At 41.6% G+C, this 14,383-nt stretch overlaps 1 protein-coding gene across 4 annotated transcripts in view; it reads left to right on the top strand.

Annotated features, from left to right (window-relative positions):
* The window catches only part of agap1 (ArfGAP with GTPase domain, ankyrin repeat and PH domain 1), a 219,059-nt gene that overhangs the window by 57,153 nt on the left and 147,523 nt on the right, over nucleotides 1-14,383 (top strand). For 2 of the 4 annotated variants that reach the window (XM_059327898.1, XM_059327897.1), the window contains exon 1: nucleotides 4,601-7,309. The exons of the other annotated variants lie outside the window; for them this stretch is intronic. In XM_059327898.1, coding sequence (XP_059183881.1) covers nucleotides 6,094-7,309 — 1,216 coding nt within the window. In that variant the 5' untranslated portion in view covers nucleotides 4,601-6,093. Of the gene's footprint in view, nucleotides 1-4,600; nucleotides 7,310-14,383 lie in introns of those variants that run through there. 4 annotated transcript variants of the gene reach the window in all.

Below are 14,383 nucleotides of genomic sequence, written 5' to 3'. Positions count from 1 at the left end.
GCTACGGGGGTCTGAAAAGTCACTAAATATAGCAAGATAAAGTCGCTAAGTTGGCAACCCTGCTTCGCCGGCTTTTACAAATGACGCGTGTTGTTGTGGCGTCGAGTACTACGTCACATCCTGCTTAGCGTTCTATCCGATCAGCAACCAGGCTTTTTACAGGGGAGAAAAACGGCCCTGCTCTTCTACAGGGACGAAAAAAAGTCCCGTTAAAAGCCCGCTCAGGACGGCTCATATTCAAATTAGGGGCGTTTTGACGAGTGTGACCTGCCTCTATCTGGGTATTGGGCGGTAGTGGAAACACCCTTTATGTCAGCAAGATGGTGGCGGACTGTGAAATACATTTTTTTGCTGCCTGTATACCCGACCTGTATTAACGTTTTTGACAGGCTGTTATTTTTAGATCAAAGTTTTAGTATATTCTCTCTTTGAGAAGTATGATTCTTTTTCTCTTTCGAACATTTTTTTTCTTCTCCTCTGCCATTTTAACATCTTATCAGGCCGACTTGCAGAAAGGATAACAGTGAACTAACTCTCCATGGAACTAATAGAATGGCGAACATTGCTGTAATTACCTTAACCCTTTCCTCTAAGGAAACCTGTTCAGAGTTTCTGTGTAACACCCGGCTCCAAGGCAGTTCCAGGGTCTGTTTTGGAGCCGGTGCCTAATCTTGAACCAGTTCCTCGCATTTCGGCTCCCAGCCAGGAAAACTGGTTCCAGAGCAGCACCAAGTCTTGGTGCTGGGGGCGGGATTATTGTGACCAAAGTCTGGCGAGAAAAGTTCCTCTTATTTATAACTGTCAAATAACAGTCAACAACTAAGTTATATTACAGATCATTTATTTAAGAAAATGGATAATATACAGTAAATTTCTGTTTTTTTAAAAAAAGTTTTACTTTAGCATGACCAATAAGCAATTGATACTGTAAAAAAATGAAAAATGTCCCATTATATTAATTAAGATTTCAACTTCCATTTCATGGTTTGTATTAGTAATACAAATAATTTGCCTTTATTATGGTATTTGCACTTCATGTAGAAAAAAAAACAAGAAAAAACACGTAAAATAATACAGTACATTTCTGAAAAATAACTTTTTTCCCCTCCAAAAACTGTCTGAGTTTAGTTATTTGAAGAATCTTTGTGATTTTTCTTTGCACTGACACAAACATGCTGAATAAATAGAAAGTGATGATAAATATTCAGTTTTTTTCTGTGCAGCAGTTGGGTGGTTCTCATGAAGCCAGTCTAAGTTCTGTCTGTGAAGATTATAAGGATATACTTTATTAAACTAAATATATTTCACTTTTATATGAATTAACAATATAGCCATAATGAGGCACCATTCATTTTTTTGTGTTAAAATAATATTTTCTATATTTTTAAAAATATCTTTGATTCACAAATTCATTACCTTAATGTGTCCAGATAAAATGTCATGTTTTCCCCAACACTTGCATACAATAAATATGTAATAAACTTTATAAAAGATAAATACACATTTGTTTAAAAATGTATAATTTAAAAGATTATAATCAAACATACTGGTTTTTAACGATATATAAAGAACAAAATCTGAATTAAAATTGATGAGAAAAATGGTTAAATGTTACGGTAATGATAGAATCGTTTTCATTAAAATATGTGTATATTTTAATAAAATACATTTTGATGATACCAGCTACCAAATATTTTGAGGATTTTAACCCTTTAAATGCCAGTTTGATTGCACAAGGTCACTGTTTTTCAACGAAAAAACACAAAAAAATAAGTTATTATTATTTATTTTTTTGGCTGGGGCATTGTTTTGTTTTTTTATCACAGCCTTGGATATGTCAAAGATTAAGAACAAAATTGATTTTGATGCATTTTGGTATGGTAATGAATTTTGTTGCTCACAGTGTCTCTAAAAATGTCAGAAAATACCTTTAAACATTTAAAAATTAAATATTATTATAAAATTGTATAATTACACTATAAATTCATATTAAACAGTGACTTTAGATTGTATGTGTTATAAAGGGTCAAAGAAAATATGTATTCAATGCTCAATGCTCAATGATTCAATTGGATTTTTGCCAGTTATAGTTTGAGTTAATAATAATACAAACAGTTAAAGGAAGTTTTGAGAGCAGGAAGAAGTCTTACCTGCATGTTTACCTGCAGCCTCGGCTCAAATGAGCTGATAAATAAAAGTGTCCTGCGGCAGGAGTCTGGAGGTTTTAAAGAGCCTGACAGACAGAGAGCAGGAAGAACAGACTCCACCTTGTTTATGGAAACCAGGGCAACCTGGAAAACAGGAAGTGGACTTCTTCTTCTCCTGCTGCTGGCGTCCTGCTTCCCTAAATACTATAGAAACACAACCGGCACAATTATCTTTAAAAAAGATATTTGTCTCTAGAAATGTGACTGGCAATTATCTGTGGTAAAGCAAATAATACATTTATTTTTAAAATAGCAGTTTTATTAGTAATATAAAATAGACTTGAAGGGTTATTTATAACAGCTATTCTCAACCTTGGGGTCGGGACCCCAATTGGTGTCGCAAGATGATTTCTGGGGGTCGGCAAATCATTTTGGAAGTCAGCTCTGTCTCCACTGTGTTAAAGTGTTCATGTGTTAACGTGTTTTAGTATTTTTGGTTATTTAATGTCTTTTTTTGGTCATTTTGTGTCTTTTTTGATAATTTTGTGGTCAATTTGTGTCTTTTTTGGTCATTTTGTTTCCTTTTCTGGTCATTTTGTCTTTTTTTTAGTAATTTTGTGTCTTTTTTTTAGTAATTTTTTGTCTTTTTTTGGTCATTTTTTTTCTATTTTGGGTCATTTTGGGTCTTCTTTTGGTAAATTTGTGTCTTTTTTGGTCATTTTGTGTCTTTTTTGGTCATTTTGTGTCTTTTTGGTCATTTTGTGTCTTTTTTAGTCAATTTGTCTTTTTTTGCTAATTTTGTTTCTTTTTTGGTCATTTTGTGCCTTTTTGATCATTTTGTGGTCAATTTATGTCTTTTTTGGTCATTTTGTTTACTTTTTTTGGTCATTTTGTTTCTTTTTTGGGTGATCTGAACTGTTCGTGTGAAATTCTGTTCAGTGAGCGGGGGTCGTGGACAACATGCATGTTAAATTGGGGGTCGCGACTCAAAAAGGGTTGAGAACTACTGATTTATAAGAATATATTTTTTCCATAATGAAAAATAGGTTTAATATAATTATTTATTATAATGCATCTGTCTGTTTTTCAGGCATTAAATCTCAGCTTCCAAATTCCGCCAGTGCCGACATAGTGTTTATTTTTATTGTGATGACATTTCTCCGCATGTTTCATATCAATAAAATCTGTATAACATCTGCACAAAGTTCTGCATGCAGCGTGATGTGGTGACATTAAAGAATGGGGTTGAAAGCTGCAGAAAGAGTGAACATGCTTTGTGTGACAGATTTAATTTTCAATGAATTTCAACAGAAAAATGAGAAAAAACTTTTTGGATCGGATACAATAAACACCAGTCTGCTCTGTTCTGCAGCTGCAAGGGGAAAAAAGCAGTTATTCGCTTGGAATCTGGTGCAATAACACATTTTTTTCAACAATATTTTATTTGAAGGCTTTTATTAAAACAATAAAAAGATAGTTGAGTTACAAAAAAACTTAGATGTGAAGTAAAAACTTGACTTAGGAACTTTAGTTAAATTTCAATATTTTCCTCTGAAGTATGAAATATTTAAGTCACATTAAATGAAAATACTCACATTAATTAGTTGGTTTATAATTAACTCACTGAGATGATTGTATTCTTTTATGTGATTGCTGCAGACAATATTTAATCCTATAATGTGCATATTTAGTCTAATTCTGTAGGAAAAAGTGCAGAAATATAGAAGTTTTTTCACTATTTGAGATGATTGTCTTTTTAAATTGCCTGTTTTCTCTATTTTTACTGTGTAGAAATATAGCCTATGCATAAATCATTTTCATATTCTATTTCATTTTTGTCATTTCTTTTGCCAATTTGTGGACTATTTCCCTATTTGAATGTTGAATTTTTCCCTCATTATTGGGAGAAATATATGGATTAAATCGGATTTTTCCAACTCTTAACTATTTTCTTCTAAATGTAGTGTTTTACTCCTACTTACTGTGCACAAATAGATAATTCGAATTATATTTTTCATCTCCTCATCACATTATTTAGTGTTTTCCAAATATTTACTGTACATAAATGTGTTAAAATCATATTGTTGTTATTGGAGATTGTGGGACACTGTTGTATCCCATAATAATCATAATACGATTCCTTTCATTTGTTTCTTTGCTGTGCAACTGCATGTAATGCTGGGCTTCCACCAAACAATTCCCCCAGTCCCAGACTAAAAAGTGAAAGTCTTTAGTAAATCTCTGAGTTTTACTGGAGTCACAGCGCTCCCGTCATCTCCATGGTTACGTTTAAGGTAGTAATCTGCTCTGTTTCATATCAGTCTTTTCCTAGTCTTGGTTTGGATAATATCAAACGTGTTAGATATTATCTCAAGTCTCAGTGACGTAACACAATCACAAACCAATAGATGAGCAGGGGAAAGGTCCCCGGTTCCAGACTGGTTCCAGACTGGTTCCAGACTGGTTCCAGACTGGTTCCAGAGCGGCCAGTAAAACCACTTCCACAGGAAAAAGTCACATCACAATAATGCCTCAATAAAAATCTAGTGATGTCATATATTTAGATGTTTCCTAGTAAAGAGAACAGTAAGGAGAGCCAGTTAAAATGTATCAATAAATGTATACATAAATAAGTAATAAATAATGGATGATTAATGTGTGATTAACTAAATGAAAGTTGATAGAGCTGATAAATATTATTATTCAATTAAATAAATTGTAATTAAATTGGACATAAATGTATAACATGAATTCATTTCTAAATGTTCCTTTCCTTTATTCTTCATTATATCTATTTTTACTGTAAAATAGTCAACTTTTCATGTGATAACAACAGAAACCCCTTTTTCAGCTTTGTGAGGGGCATTTTGTGTCGTCTTCTCTTCTTTTTGTTGTTGTTTTTTTCAACACAAACCACTGAGTCACACACTAGAGCAGCTGGAGCCAAAAGCTGCTTCTCCGCCATTTAGTCAGTTTTTACTAAGAGCATGATGAGGAAAAAACTGCTAAAAGAATCTAGTTGTAGTCTGTAAATAGTGACCCTGAAAGATTGACAGTCTGTCTAAAATCTCAGTGTGAGACTAAAAACTCTACATTCTTGTCTTTCCAGGAGTCTTTTCTAAATCTTTTCAAAGTCTTCTGGTATATAGGGAGCATTAAGCAGTACTGGATGCAAAGTCCAGGTCCAGTGTTGCACGGACTCCACTCCGTGATTTCCCGTCAGCCCCAGCGGCTTCTGTGGCCGGTGTGTGTGTGTGTGAGTGTGTGTGTCTGTGTGTGTGGAGCGGAGTGTGTTCAGAGTGCAGCGGAGCGCGGCTGCCGGAGCCTTGTGTCGCTGTCAGGGAGGGTTAAAGCCGGACTTAGCGGAGCATAAGCGGGGAGGGCAGGCCCGGGTCCCCGGCTCCACATCCAGGAGCGTCTGGATCACAACAAAGCCGGAGAGAGTGAGGGGGGCTCGGCTGGCTGCTGCGCGGCGCGGCGCTGCGGGGGATGTGCGCACACAATGGGAGAGGAGCTGGCACGGTCCGGGACGCGGCGCTAGAATAATATCCCCCCCTCAGTTTGTTTGGAATGCGGCCGCGGGTCCCGGAGCAGGACTCCCGACGGTAAGGACATCCTCTGGCCGGACAGGAGAGTGTTTTCCCGGCCGGGGGTCGCCTCGGTGTTCCGGACAGAGCGCCGCTGTGAACCCGGAGCCAGCAGCGGAGGACGCGCCTGTTTGTTGCATTTGTTGCCAGTTTGAATTCCGCTGGGATGAACACGGAATGTGTTTCCTGCGTCAAAGTCCGCGCTGTTTGCACATCTGGATGAGTCGGTTATTGCCCCCCAGCGTCTTCTTCTGTGGTGCTGTTGAACCCATTTAACCGTCCGTAGAGAAGGTCAGTCAGAGAAATAGAAGAAAAAAGTCAAAAAGCACTAAAAAGCCAGTTTGTAATTGTTGTTAGTGATGTACCTGCTGGACAGTCCGTGCACTGACAGGATGGAGAGGGGCACGCCTCAGAGGAAAACCGTCTACAGGATCTCCCTCACCCTGGTGAAGAGGGAGAGTTTAGATGCTGATGATGATGATGAGTCGGGCCCCCAGCGGGCGGAGAACCCCAAGGTGGGCTCCTTCAGGAGAGAGGGCTCTGTGGACGTCCAGCGGAGCGGCCTGCTGGAGCAGCTGAAGGAGGTGGAGAACGAATCGGACGACTTCTCGTCGTCGCACGGCTTCATGAGGAACTTCAGGACGTTCAGCACGGGCCAGCTGGAACTGGGGAGGCTAAAGCTCGCGAGGAAGCTTCGCCTGCAGAAAGAGCTGAAGGAGAAGGCCAGCAGCCCGGTGGCAGAGCTCAGCAGAGAGGCCTCTGAGAACATGTGCAGCCAGGGGAACACTCAGGGGCAGAGAGGCGAGCAGGAAACAGAGGATTCAGACGGACTTAAAGAGGATATTTGCACTGAAACTCCACAAACGGATGTAGAGAACGGTGTGGACAAGAAGAGGAGGCTCCTGAAGGCGAAGAGCATGGAGGAGAGGAGCTCGGTTCCTCCTCCGGACACTAAAATGTGTCATTCCAAAAGCAACGGCAAAGACGCCAAAGTGTCCTCCCCTGAGACGCCCCCTCTGAAGCGTCCGCCCGGCCTGCTGCGCCGCAGCTTCAGCTTCAGACACTGGACGGGTGGCGAGCTGCTGCGTCTGAGGGCGCTCTCCAAAGACAAACACCACAGCAGCTCCGGCTGCATCAGCCGCGATGCTGCACCGGACGGCAGCGAGAAGGACGCCGAGTCTCCCGTGGCGCCCCGTGCTCCTCGCCTTGACCCCACCAGGCAGAAGAGCAGGACTCTGGAGGTCGGCGCCGTCCTAAACAAGACGGATTCCATGTCGGAGCTGAGCCGCTGGGAGAGAGCGAGGGGCAACAAGAACCGCACGCTGGACAACAGCGACCTGCTGCGGCTGGCGGCGGAGAAGGATGGCTCGGGAGGCTTCCTGCTGAGGGGAGGAGGAGGGCGCTCCAGCGAGAGGCGGCTGGTTCGCTTCTTCAGCGGGATCTTCTCGAGGAGGGACGGGGCGTCCACCTCCACCCCGGTGGGAAGCCCCAGCACCAGCCGCTCCCTCCGGCGGAGCAAGAGAGGGGTGCTGTCCCAGTCAAGCACCGAGAGCATGAACGGAGGAAGCACTGAAGGTAATAACACCTGAGTGACATCACTCTGTCTGTCTCTCGTCAGCTGTCTTGTCAGTGTCACGTCAGACACAGAGATTCTTCACCTGCTGCCAACATGTTGCTGTTCATTCACACACAGATCCAGTCTGATTTTGATGTTCGGGTGTTTGGCAGCACTTTAATCAGTCACATCCAGCTTTTTTGCAACAAAGTCTCCTTGTACACTGCAAAAAAGGTGTGTCTAAAAACCAGATAAAGACACTTAATCTGAGGGAAATGATTTTGCTGCATGGGCAGATAATTTCACTTGACACGATTTCTTAAATTAAGATTATTAAATCTAGAAATAAGCATGTTGATCGCTTAAAATAAGAAATTATCTAACACTTCTAAATCTAAATTTTTTTTTTATCTTGGTAGGAAATAAATCATTGTCAGTGCACTCTGCTCGGGCCAGTTCATCGCTGCTTGCAGCTTTAATTTATCTTGTTTTAAGAGTTAATTTCTTATGTTAAGCGTACAACATGCTTATGAAATTATCTGTCCATGCAGCAAGATAATTTCCCTCAGATTTAGTGTTTTTATCTTGTTTTTAGACACACCTTTTTTTTGCTGTGTGACCCTTTAAAATCACGCAAAGTCTCCTTGTGACCCTTTAAAATCACGCAAAGTCTCCTTGTGACCCTTTAAAGTGATGCAAAGTCTCTTTGTGACCCTTAAAAATGGCGCAAAGTCTCCTTGTGGCCCTTTAAAATGATGCAAAGTCTCCTTGTGGCCCTTTAAAATGATGCAAAGTCTCCTTGTGGCCCTTTAAAATAGTGCAAAGTCTCCTTGTGACCCTTTAAAATAGTGCAAAGTCTCTTTGTGACCCTTTAAAATGATGCAAAGTCTACTTGTGACCTCATTGTTGTTGGCAGTTCAGCAAAAAGGCAGAAAAGTCTTTTTTTCTGTACTTTTCTTTCTGTTCCCTTTAATCATCTTTTGGCCCCCTCACATTTATCTTGGGGCCCTCTGTGGGGTCCCAAACCGCAGGTTGGGGCTCACTTACATTTCTTTACCTCTGTAGCTTTTTGTGTAAACAGTGAGGCAGGAACATAATGTGATTTTAAAGTGGATATTGTGTGTTTGTAGAGGCAGCTGAAGCAGTGGGGGAGGGCCGATCAGTGTGTGAGTGTTTGTTTTGGACAGCAGGGTGATGTTTGGTTGCGGCGGCAGCAGATCAGCCGCCGCTGTTTGTCTTTCATTACTGTCACACTGTCATTAGTCTGCAGAGTGATTTTAGAAAAGCATGAATAAATAAAACAATGAGGAAGCGCGGAGATAACAACCCCATTTTTCCAGCGGGAACATAAAGAGAAGCGAGGAGGAAAAACGGGTTGAAAATAGCAGAGAGGAAGTGAGTTTGACTTTGAACCTGGAGGTCGAAACAGTTTTTCTACGTCTTTATTAAAAGAAGGTCGCGTCATGTGGCCGCAGCTCTGAAAACACCGGCGCAAACAACGTTTTTTCACACCAATCGTCTCCGTCAGCATCCTCTTTCCGTCGAGATGGGATGAGTGGAAAACATGACGGGAGGAGAGGAAGTGGATCTGTTCTGCTCAGGCAGACGGACAGATGTGTGTCTTCCTGTCAGCCGCCTCCAGATGTTGGCGCTTCCAGCTACAGCAGCATGTTGACACCTCTGCTGTGGACAAACACAAACCACATGTACGGGATTTAGTGCCCAGGTTTGTTTGTGTGTTTGTCAGAAGCATCACAGAGAAACTTGAAACCAGATTTTAATGAAACTCAGTTGAAGTGGCTTAGTACAGATACACAGATAATTTAACACTGTTGGATAGGATGTTTGTGCTGCATTCTTGGGTCGGAAGTATCTGAATAATTTGTTCTCGACTGTTAAAATGAATGTGAATGCCACTTAACCCTCTGAATTCCAACTGTGAAAGGCATGTTTTCTATATAAGAAAAAATCCACCATTTTTTGGAAAAATCTGTTTACTAGCTGAGAGGAGAGGACAGGAAAGGCTGTTTACACAGAGCAGAGAGGAGAGGACAGGAGAGGCTGTTTACACAGGGCAGAGAGGAGAGGACAGGAGAGGCTGTTTACACAGAGTAGAGAGGAGAGGGCAGGCTGTTTACACAGGGCAGAGAGGAGAGGACAGGAGAGGCTGTTTACACAGGGCAGAGAGGAGAGGACAGGAGAGGCTGGAAACATGGAAATAGTTCAATATTTAGAATATGTGGAGCAAACTTTCTTTTTTACCAAAAGTCATGACACATGTGTGCCAATTTAAAAAATATATGTATTTTTCTGGGAGATTTGACTTGTTCTTCTTTTTTTTTATGATTTATGTCATCGATAATTTATGGTAAAATACCGACAGCTGTGATTGCCAGAACTTCTCCGTAAAAAATACAGTGGATGGGTTTTCTACTGTAAATTTTAAAGGTAAAAAACTGGAAAAACTGTAATTTAGACGGAATAATCCTGTTATTTTAAGGGTAATTGTGTCTTTTGTGACATTATGGTAGTCCTCTATTAATTTTACATCATTTAAAAAATATATTTTTACAGTTTAGGTTTTGTACTATTCCAGTTTATTATTCCGGTCATTTAGTGTCTACTACAGTGATATACAATTTTTAATTTTATGCGCTATTTCTGATTCAATCTGACAGTGTTTAATGTAATTTCTACAATCATTTTTTATAGTGCTTGTAGCCATGAGTGTTCTGTTTCCATAAAGGTGCAGGACTTTTATATATATTTTATATGGGGCGGCTGTGGCTCAGTCGGTAGAATGGTTGCCCACTGATCAGAAGGTTGGTGGTTCAATCCCAGATCATGGTAGGGAAGTATCCTTGGGCAAGATACTGAACCTCAAATGGCTCCCGACGCTGCATTTATCAGTGTGTTAATGAATTCCCAATGGTGGCAGGTGGCACCGTTTAGGGTAGCCTCTGCCACCAGTATGAATGTGTGTGTGAACGGGTGAATGAGCGCAGTCTGTAGTGTAAAGAGCTTTGGAAAAAAAGCGCTATATAAGTGCACTCCATTTACCATTTATATATTGCAGTGAAAAACAAGGCCACATTAAGTACAATGTTACAGGTGCAAAACAACACACTGAAACTGCTTGTTGGGGTTCAGAGGGTAAAAAGCCTTAATTCAGGTTTTCCAGGTTCACTGGCGGTCCTGATGAGACCAGGGGTTGGGGGTTGAGGGAGACATTTTTGGGATTCCTGAGAGGTGGTGGAGGTGGCTGTGGGTCACATCAGCAGTGAGTTGTCAGATTATGTCTGCTGGCAGATAATGTGTGTTTGTCGTGGTGAAGGAGGAAACTGAGCTGCTGCTGTGGCAATATACATGTGACATATAACAGATTTGATAAAATCTTACTATTTTATGCGCAGATTATTCCTGATGAAAGCATTTTGTAACACATAATTCACATAACTAACACTTCTGATTATGAAACTAGCTCTAAACATTTGTCAATTTTTAACAAACTTTGCGTCGTTGTGGGGCCAGCGGCTCTTCTTAACGAGCCTCGGGGGCCGGCCGCTCGTTAAGGAGAGTAAGAAAACCGAAAATATTTTGTAGTGAGTAAATGGCAACTTGTGCTTTAGAAAATCGTATTTTAAGAAATTTGAAGAAGTTTTCTCTCAAAGAATCATTCAATTAAATATGAAATTTGCAGCAGATTTGTTGATAGTGGCAATATTTGAGTTTTTCGTCCTGTATGACACCTCTGGGTCTCTGTAGAAGATGAGTTGTTGTTGTGAAGAAGATTCTCAGACCAACACACACACACACACACACACATACTGACCCCACCCATCCCCTCCCCTGACCTCACTGTGTCTTGATGGTGACTTTGTGTGTGTGTGTGTGTGTGTGTGTGTGTGTGTGTGTGTGTGTGTGTGTGTGTGTGTATCTATAGGGAGTAAATGTGGGGGAATGTATGTCTGTGTAAAAGGGCGTGGACGTGGGTGTGTATTCAGGGCGTGTGTATGTGACCTATATCCACAGCCATGCAGAAGTAATGTGCACTACATGTGTACACGCACACACACACAAACTCGGTCACCAATTACTGCGTCTTCTTTTGCATCCAGTTATTTTTTTTCTGAGAGAAAAAGACTTGATATTCCACGCACACTCACACACACTCTCACATGCACAGCACACATACACTCTCGCACATGCACACACCCTCTCAAATTCACACACACACACTCATCAAACACTTCGACTTACAGTTCCTCCAGATGAAGCGAGCTGCTTTGATCCTTCATACATAAACTAGTACTGCACGCACATACACACATACTCGAACTCACGCACACACACAAACATACGCACACACACACACACACACACATGCACGCACGCACGCACAAAGTGACAGTGGGGGAGTATAATGGGGAGAAAATCCTATTAGTAGAAATGCTGCAGGGAGCTCCTCCTCTTCCTCCTCCTTCATCCCTCCTTGTTACCTTCCTTATCTCCTTCACTGCTCTTCTCATTTCCTTATTTCTTTCTCCCTTGCATCCCTCCTTTCTCTCTTCCTTTCCTCCTCTCATTTTTTCTCCTCTCTTTCCCAGCCCACCTTTCTTCATTTTTCCTTTCTCCTCTCCTTTTCCCATCATCTTTTTCCTTTCATTCCTCTCTACACTCTTCCCCCACTCATGCTTCCCTCCCTTCCTCCCTTCCTTTCTTCCTTCCTTCCTTCCTGCCTTCCTTCTTTCCGTCCTTCACTCTTATTTTTGTCTTCCTCATATATTTCCTTTCCCCTTCTTTTCATTGCCTTGCTCCTTATTTTATCCCCTTGCATCCCTCCTTTCTTACTTCTCCTCTTCTCCAATTTCCCCCCTCTTTTCCCATCCTCTTCTTTCTTGCACCCCTCCTTCCCTCTTCTCCTCACTTTCTTTTCCTTCTTCCCTCTCATTTTCTTGCCTCTTTTTCCTCCTTTCCTCCTTTCCCCCATCATCTTCTCCCTTGCATCCCTTATTTCTTTATTTCCTCCTCTTGTTCCTTCATCCTCCTTCTTTTTTCATCCTTCACCCATATTGCATCTCCTCTTTCTGTCCTTCCTTCCTTCTTGATCGCCTCCTTCTTCTCCTCCTCTCCTCTTCTCCTTCCTTCTCTTATATTGTATTTTTCCATCTATCCCTCCCTTTCTTCCCTCCTTCCCTCTTCCCACTTTTCCTCCTTCCTTACTTTATTTATCTCCTTATCCTCTTTCTCTTTCCCTCTCATGGTTTTCTTCTCCTTGTCTTCCCCCTTCTACCTCCAACTCCTCCACTGATTTTTCATCTCCCTCTCTTCCCTTCCCTTTTTTCCTTCCTTCCTTGCCTCCTTCTCTCACATTTCTCTCCAACGCATCCCTCCTTCCCTCATCTCCTTTTTCATTCCCTCTTTCCCCTCATCCTTCCTCTCTTCCTCCCTTCACACAGATCTTCTCTGTCATGCCCCTCCTTTCCTATCTCATTTTCTTTTTTCTTCCCTCCTTAACTTCTGTCCTTACATCCCCTCTTTTCTTCCTTCCTTCCCTCAAGTTTCACTGTGCTTTTATACCAAACTCCATTTGGAAAACGAAGAATTGAACAACTGTTTCACTGTGTTTTTACACTAAACTCCATGAGGAATGCGGTGAATTTATCAACTATGTTTCGCAGAGCTTTTATACATTAGCAAAAACAAATAATTAAAAGAACAAACAGCTTTTATTCCTCCCAATGTCCTGTTTTCAGTTTGCTCAGGAGCTGTTTGAATGTGAAGTGGAGCTACTGAACTCGTTTGTGTCTCATTAGTGAATCTGTTATTAGATCAGACTGCAGTTTTGGAGGTGCCTGCTTTTAGAGTGCGTTACTTCAGGGTCACAGGGGTGAGGATCTGAGGATTGTGGGATATCATAACTGGGCCAAGGACTGTCCCGGTTCTCTGAGTCTCCGGCTGGGACATTATTATTTCTGTCTGTCCACCTTAACTGCATACTGACTGGATCATTACTGCAGGCGGGTCAGGCCAGTGGAGCATGGTGTGTGTGTGTGTGTGTGTGTGTGTGTGTGTGTGTGTGTGTGTGTGTGTGCAGTAGGCCAGGCTGCAGTGAGTTTAAATAACTTGACCACAGTGTGAATGTGAACCGCAGCCTGGAAACAGCTGACTGACTAAAACCAGAAGACTTCAACTTTTACACCAAACTTAGTTAGGAAAACGGTGAATTTGACAACGTGTTTCGCAGAGTTTTTATACCAAACTATGTGAGGAACTCAGTTAATTTTCAACACAGAGCTTTTACACCAAAATCTGAGAAAAAAGCTAATAAACATAATAAACATAGCCGTGTTTCCTTTAGGGGGAAAAGTGGCCACCGGGAAAGTCACAACAAGTGCACAATGTCAGCAGCTGATCTTAAACAAAGCAGCATGACTAATTATGCACAGAGTCTCCGCTGACCATAAACATAGTGATTAACACCTCCTGCAGCAGCAGCACATACACACTGTACTTTTACAGAGCTAACTGTTTGCCTATTAGCAATTTGCAGACTAAGGGGTCAACATCCCCTCTTGCTCTGCAGCTGGGAGAGACTGCTGCAGGACGACTGTGCTGCTTCGACTTGTTCTTACTCTTACTTAAAAATGAGTCTCCAAAAGTCTCCAATAACACCAGAAAAAGTCGCTGGATTTGTCTCCAGTCGCTTTCTTCAAAAATAGTCGCTAAGGGTGTCTGAAAAGTCGCTATATATAACAACAAAGTCACTTAGTTGGGAACACTGCTTCGCCGGCTTTTACAAATGGCGCGTGTTGTTGTCACGTAGAGTACTACGTCACATCCTGCTTAGCGTTCTATCCAATCAGCAACCAGGCTTTTTTCAGGGGAGAAAAAAAGGCCCTGCTCTTCTACAGGGACAAAAAAAGTCCCGACAAAAGTCCGCTCCGGACATTGGAAATTGGGGGCGTTTCCACGAGTGAGACCCGCCCCATTCCGGGTATTGAGCTGTAGTGGAAACAGCCCTCATGTTTTTAAGAGCTGTTCTACCATATTCTGTTAGGAAATTTACCAAACAAGTTTCACATAGCTTTCAT

This window comes from Centropristis striata, chromosome 24, assembly GCF_030273125.1.
Source record: "Centropristis striata isolate RG_2023a ecotype Rhode Island chromosome 24, C.striata_1.0, whole genome shotgun sequence".
NCBI lineage: Eukaryota > Metazoa > Chordata > Actinopteri > Perciformes > Serranidae > Centropristis > Centropristis striata.
Note: the sequence above shows the minus strand (reverse complement) of the source record. Positions and strands in the feature narration are given on the sequence as shown.